Raw genomic sequence first — 7,589 nt, forward strand, 5'->3', positions numbered from 1 at the left:
ATATATATATACATATATATATATATATATATATACATACACACACACACACACACACACCCTGATGTAGGTGTAGGCATGGCTGTGTGGTTAAGTTTGCTTCCCAACCTCATGGTCTCTGGTTCAGTCCCATTGTGTGGGACCTTGGGCAAGTATCTTCTACTGTCAGCCATTTTATCCATTCTGATCAAAGCCTGGATTCAGTTGTTAGGAACTGAAAGAAGTTTGTTATGTGTGTGAGAGAGAGAGTGTGTGTGTTTGTGTGTGCGTGTTTTATTGTCTTGGATTGACATAATAAATGAATGCCACTGTCATACAAGTGGTGTCGTTTGTTGTCAATTTGCTGCAAAAACATGTCTGGCCAAAAGGGGAAATATCATTCTCGCTTGGAAAAGAGATGAGGGTTGGTGACTGTTGATTTGTTGACTGGACATGGTTAAAGGTTGGTGGAGACATTCTTGAAATCCGACCCATGTTAAAGTGGTGATGGTGGTTTGTAATGATGATGATGATGATGATGATAACTGTAGTGGCAGTCTGTACCACTCACTGTGGTGACATCAGTGATGGTATCAGCAACAACATCAGGTGTCATCACATGGTAATGATAATAATAGTGGTCTGTGATAGTCATTCATTAAAATAGTGATATAATAATGGTCTGCGGTGTTGGTCAGGGCATCATTAAGTAACCACAGTCATTTCTGCAGCCTCAGAGATGGCAGCTGATTGGACATTTGAGAACAATCCATAGATTATTGCACAAAACTCAGAAACTAGGATATGTCCTGTTACTTGCATGATTCCGGAGCGCCAGCCCAGGCTGTTTGGCGATGTTGCTCAATTTTCCAATTTAGACCCTGCTTACCATGTCCTCCTCATCAAGGATCTGACTGGGTTGGCAGCTCAATTTGTTTGGCCACGTCTTGCCACATGGTCACGCCAGATGAAGGGGATATCTCGCAGAGGTGTGGACTGATTAGGACTCTGCTAAACAGGCCACCCAAGAGGATCCGGGAAAATATTGTCAAGTGGTAAATGCAGCAAAGTGCTGTAACAGTGCATTCCCCCACTCCTCGATCTGACATTTTTTTTTTTATATTTTATTATTTTTTTTTTTAGTTATTTTTGCAATTCTATATTTATGATTTTAATTATATGTGCATGACACATTTGAAATTTAGGCATTTGTTGTTAGAAGACTCTTTAAGAAAAATAACATCTTAATAGGGATATGTAGGAGAATTTGGTCTAAACAAGGTCTTGCTTCAAGAGGAATTCCATAAACCTTCTTTGTGGAATTTGCTAGATTTATCACTTTAAAATGACCTCTCACACCCACCCTACAATGCCATTCAAAAAATAAACTATCACATTTTCAAAATCTTGACGTTATGAGATATCATCATCATCATCATAACTTAACATCAGTTTTCCATGCTGCCATGGGTTGGAAAGTTGGACAGGAGCTGGTAAGCTGGAGGGCTACACAGAGTTCCAGTTGTCTGCTTTGGCATGATTTCTATGGTTGAATGTTCTTCCTAATGCCAACCACTTTACAGAGTGTACCTGGGTGCTTTTTATTTGGTGCCAGTCACCAAACTTAGTTCGATACTTAGAACATAGAATGAAATTAGATCAATATGACATACTTTGAACTATTTCGTGTTTTGTCTGATGAAATGTTAGACATCAATCATGTCAACACACACAAATGATTTTATTTCTATATTTACATTGCATTTCTCTCTTTACTTTTTTTTTTAGCCTCACCGGGACACACTTAAATATGGGCAGTCTGAAGAACTGCCACTTTTTGAAGGCGAAAAGAATCAAGGAATGGGTAAGTCAGAAAAGTGAACACCAAAAAAGAAAATCCTTTACTTCTTTCCTTTACATTATTTACATTTGACGGATATTTGTCCTCATCTTGTTTGTTGTTAACACGTTAACACTTGTATTAAGAGTAAACTCTGTATTGACAACAACTACAGAGAATGTGCACAGAAAGATTGCCAAATTAGTTATGTAGTTCATTACACAAGGTGCAATGAAGGAAAAAGTAAAAAGGTGAAACCACCTGCAGTGTAGGTGAAAGAATCAGAAGACAATAATGTGTGAAAAGAATGAAAAGAAACAAACATCTGTACTCTATGAACTTGCCATACAGAAACACAATAGATCAATAAACAATGTTGAAATAAACATTGTTTGCACATCTAAAAGATCAATCTTTACAAAGGGTTACACATTGAAGAAGTAACTTCTGATTCAATATACATCCTTTGTAGAAAGAATGAATGGAGTCATAATGTCGCCTCCTCCAGCCATGGCCCACCCTTGTAGTAAAACAAGGAGGAGGATACAATAACGTTAAAGTTAACTAAAGTCAATTATCACACACAAGCATACATACACACACTTGCTCTCACTGACCCGGACAAACACTCTCTCATACACACAGCTTATGAAATACAAACACATATGCATGCATGTGCACACACACACTCACACAATCAAATGTTCTTTTGTTGGCATCAACAAAGAACAAGCAAATGAAAATAAAAAGAAAAGCAGCAATTTAAATGACAGCAAAGCAGTTACACAACAAGACACAGAGATGTGCTTGACAACACAGAGATGATCTTTGACAATACAATGTACAAAAGTAAATCAGTTGGCAAATTTGAAATAATTGAAAAGGCCATTGTTATGTGATAAAAAGTTTCTGACAGTGAAATTAAAACTGAAGTGAATCAGAAGCAGTGAGTGTGTTTACTGGTAGTATGACCTTCCCAATGTGTGACAGTCACACACAGATGCACATGCATGTATTTACATATACGTACACTTATATATCTCGAAATTGATACAATGGTATGTTTCTACCTACCAGCCTTTTATGTCATGCTAAGCGAATTAACTCAAATAAAAAGTGAGAAAGAGAGTGGGGGCAATGGAGAAAAAGAGAGAGAGGGAGTAGAGATTAGCATGCACATTAAGAGAGACTGAGAGAGAAAACATGAGAGAAAAGCAAAAGGAAAATGTAAAGACTGACAAAATGCCACAAGACAGTTTGCCCATCATGCTACACATTCTGCCAGTTTGCCACCTGAGTACTAACTAATAATGATAATAACAACAATGATTTCAAATTTTGGCACAAGGCCAGCAATTTCTGGGGAGGGATAAGTTAATTACTTTGACCTCTATCTTATGGACCCCGTAAGGTTGAAATGCAAAGTCAGCCTCAGTGACATTTGAACTCAGAATGTAAAGATAGACGAAATATTGCTAAACATTTTAACCAGCACCACAATGATTCTGCCAGCATACCACCACCACCACCACCACCATAATAATAATAATAATAATAATAATAATAACACTTTCTACTATGGGCATAAGACCTGAAATTTGGGGGAGGGGGATAGTCAATTACATCGACCCCAGTGCATATCTGGTACTTATTTTATCAACCCCGAAAGGATGAAAAGCAAAGCCGACCTTGAAGGAATTAGAATTCAGAATACAGCAATGGGCAAAATACCACTAAGCATTTTGTCTGGCGTGCTAACGATTCTGCCAGCTCACCAACTGAATAATAATAATAATAATAATAATACTGCTAATAATATTAACAACAATAACTCATTTACATCTTTCTTTTTCTCTTCCTCTTCCCAACCCACCAACAAACGAACGAACGAACAAACCAACCAACCAACCAACCAACCAACCTGCCAACAGCTCATGATGTCACTTATCTGTGCCCTTACAGTGGGGCTGTAAAAGGAACCTTGACTGTCACGAATTACAGACTTCACTTCCGAAGTGCTGAAAGGGTAAACTATTTCTTTTTTCAGTTTTTTTCAGTTTAATCAATTTATAGATATATATGTTTTTTTTTGTATATAATCATTTTTTCCTTATTCAACCTAATTATGTACTTTATTCTGTTATCTTTTTTTTTTTTCAATCCTTACTCAGCTTTGAGGTAGGTTAGACCTTGATGATTATTTATGTGAGCTGTGAGTAATTAAATTAGACCTTGATGATGATAATGATGTAATAATAATAATAATGATAATAATAAAACCATCGTTTCAAATTTTGGCACACAATGGAACAATTTTAGGGGGAGAGAGTTAGTTGATTATATTGACCCCCAGTACTTGACTGGTACTTTAATTTATTGACCCCGAGAAGATGAAAGGCAAAGTCAGCACACCAGACAAAATGGTCTGCGGCATTTCTTACAACTCTTTATATTCTGAGTTCAAATCCTGCTGAGATCAGCTCTGCCTTTTCTTTTCCTTTCAGAGTCAATAAAATAAAGTACCAGTCATGCACTGGTCTAACCTCCTCCTTTTCCTCCTCCTCTTCCTCCTCCTCCTACTGGCCTTGTGCCAAAATTTGAACTAATTATTGCTCGAATCTGTTTGTTTTTGTTGTTGGAAAATTTAATGAAATATTCTTTGGTTTTTCTCTTTGCAGATACCAGGTTATGAAGGCATTCATCACTTGTATTCAGACCAGACACTGCTTAAGGTTGTTAAACTGTTTCTTTTGACTAATAGATATTTCTGTTGTGAGTTAGGGATTTATATGTTGTTTGTGAATCAATGTAACTTGAAGTTTTAGTCTGTGGTTTGATGTGGTAGGTGAGGAGGGCACTGGCAGGGAGAGGCGATGCTAAATAGATATGGTCACCACTTTTCTAAAACACAATTTTTGTGGAAGAGGCGAGGAAAGAAGAAATTGGGGGGGGGGGGTTTATCTATTTTGAACAGTTGGTGCTAATCACTATGTGGATCTCTGTGGAAAAAAAAAAAAGAAGCTCAACTGGTCATGTGATTTAGAAGTTTAGTTTGGTTTGTAACAGGCACCTGCCACCAGTAATTACTCAAGGTAGGCAGCTGGGGAGCTTTATGTAGTAAAACACACAGAATAAGAAGCAAAACACAAGCACACGACTGAGTTGGAGGCAGATTTACTTCTGCCTTTATAGTGCATAAAGAAAACAGTGTTGTAGGAATGTATGCAGCATGTGTACTACAGCTGTTCTATGCGTAGCTTAAATACTGCGATTGAAAGGCAGGGGCGAATTATGCCTACCGTCCAGTCTTCATGAGGTGTCTTGGGGAAATTTCAAACCTGCGTTCTCATTCCTAAGGTATTTTTCGATGTTATTATTATTCAGGTCACTGCCTGGAATCAAACTGGGAATCTTGAGGTTAGTAGCCCGTGCTCTTAACCACTACGCTGAATTTTCCCAACATACCTGAAGAAGGCTAGGGGGTATATCAGCTGAAACTTTCTGTTAACAACAAACAAGATAAGGACAAATATCCGTCAAATGTAAATAATGTAAATAATGTACATAATTCCTCATCTCTTAAATATAGAACTGTGGTTTCTTTCAGTCTCTGTCAATCAAATCCTCTCACAAGTATGCACCCATACTTGATTCCTATTGATTTCCAGGGGTTAATACAATAATCATTTGTAATAGGGTCTCTTATGATCAATAATTATAAACATATCAAGATGAAAGTCTTCAAATTATCAATAGATAACCCCAGGGTCATGAGAGTTTACAATTCTGACACAGCCTTATCAAAATAATCAAGTCTGGCTTAATTAGGCTCGTTAAGATTGAATGGTCTGACAAGTTCAAGGTAATTCGATAATCATATCTGTCAGGTTCAGAATAATTAATTGTGAAAATGGATTTCTTATGCGGTGGAGGAGGTGGCAAAGGTAGTTGCTGCTGCTGCCGCCGCCGCCGCCGCCGCCGCTGCTGCTGCTTGTTGTTGTTGTTGTTGGGTTTGTTATTATAAACCTCAATAAATCTCATCAATTTGTGATAATTGAAATTATGTAATTTGTCAGAATATAGACCTAAATAGAATGAATTAACCCTTTAACATTCAGGTTAATCTGTCAAATGTAATGCTTATTTATTCATGTTGTATCGAATTAATCCTGCTTTATCTTGTGGCTTTGAGATTTCAATGTTGTGGTTGCTTATTTTCAGAATAACATTGTAGGATCAGTGTGAGAGGCCAGATATAGCCAGCTTGAACATAAAAAAGTTCAATATTAGGGGCCGGATATAGCTGGTTTTAAATACTAAAGGGTTAAATATCATTGTGTTTGTGTGTGTGTATATATATATATATATATATATATATATATATACATGGAAAAACGGATGCTAAGTGATGAAGATGGTGATGACAATCCAAACTATAAATGAAGTGTGTCTCTCTGAACATCTCACTTGTGTCTTTCATGCTGCAGTTGGTGATAATTTCTGTATTGGCTTTTTATTTTTTATTTTCTTGTTTGTTATTATTCTATATCTCCTTCTTTTTGCTATCATTTTTTAATCAGTCAACCGATTTATTTATTTGTTTATTTTTTTTTATATATTCCAGGATTCCTTTTTCATTCTGGATGTCCCTCTTGGAGTTATCTCCCGTGTTGAGAAGATTGGTGGTGTTTCAAGCAGAGGAGAGAACTCATATCGAATTGACATCCTCTGTAAAGTAAGTGACCCTCCTGTCAAACCGTCCAATCCCTGCCAGCATGGAAGGTGGAGGTTTAACGATGATGATGATGATGTTAAACGGCAGCAAGGTGGCAGAATCGTTAGCACACCAGGCTAAATACTTAGTGGCACTTCATCCATCTTTACATTCTGAGTTCAAATTCTGTTCAAGGTCTGTTTTTGCCTTTCATTCTTTTGGGGCTGATAACTTAAGTACCAGTTGCATACTGGGGTTGATCTAACCGACTGGGTCCCTCCCCCAAAATTTCGGGCCTTGTGCCTAGAGTAGAAAAGAATAAAATAAGTACCAGTCGAGCACTGGGGTTGGTGTAATTGGTTTACCCCCTCCCCTCAAATTTCCTGACCTTATGCCAAATGTTTGAAACCAATATTAATAGCTGTGGTTAGTTGAGCAAGGTATCCGATTCCTGGAAACCTTGCTAGTGGATTGAATTTGGATGATGGTTACAATGGTTACAGACTTCATGTAATAGTCCTGTTCTGTATTAAATATTCTTTTCTACGCTAGGCACAAGGCCCGAAATTTTGAGGGAGGGGGCCAGTCGATTAGATTGACCCCAGTATGCAACTGGTACTTATTTTATCAACCCAGAAAGGATGAAAAGCAGAGTCAACCTTGGTGGAATTTGAACTCAGAACCTAAAGACAGATGAAATATCGCTAAGCATTTTGCCTGGCGTGCTAACGTTTCTGCCTGGTTGCTGCCATTCTGTATTAAATATTGACACCCACATATAAGCACTGTAGTCGCCATGTAGGTGAATTGATAAAAATATACTAAAGCAAGCCCCCCCCCCCCATGTACAATGTAAAAATCTTTGATTACTAATCTGACTTGATGATTAAGATTAATAATATTGATTATATACTATAGAGGTTTTGTAAGCTGCTACTAGAAAGGCCAAAGCCAAATTTGTGAGTTAATTAAGACATCTTACCTCATATTTAGTCATCATACTTTAAGTTTTTTGACAATAATAGCTCTCTCTCTCTAAAGATATATATATATATA

The 7,589-nt window shown here is 37.3% G+C and overlaps 1 protein-coding gene across 1 annotated transcript in view; it reads left to right on the forward strand.

The window, feature by feature from the left end:
• Positions 1 to 7,589, forward strand: part of LOC106881300 (myotubularin-related protein 2) — a 48,413-nt gene that overhangs the window by 25,568 nt on the left and 15,256 nt on the right. The window contains exons 2-5 of the mRNA XM_052972548.1: positions 1,768 to 1,843; positions 3,751 to 3,845; positions 4,498 to 4,551; positions 6,444 to 6,554. Coding sequence (XP_052828508.1) covers positions 1,768 to 1,843; positions 3,751 to 3,845; positions 4,498 to 4,551; positions 6,444 to 6,554 — 336 coding nt within the window. The remainder of the gene's footprint in view (positions 1 to 1,767; positions 1,844 to 3,750; positions 3,846 to 4,497; positions 4,552 to 6,443; positions 6,555 to 7,589) is intronic.

The sequence above is a fragment of the Octopus bimaculoides genome, chromosome 13, assembly GCF_001194135.2.
Source record: "Octopus bimaculoides isolate UCB-OBI-ISO-001 chromosome 13, ASM119413v2, whole genome shotgun sequence".
Lineage (NCBI taxonomy): Eukaryota > Metazoa > Mollusca > Cephalopoda > Octopoda > Octopodidae > Octopus > Octopus bimaculoides.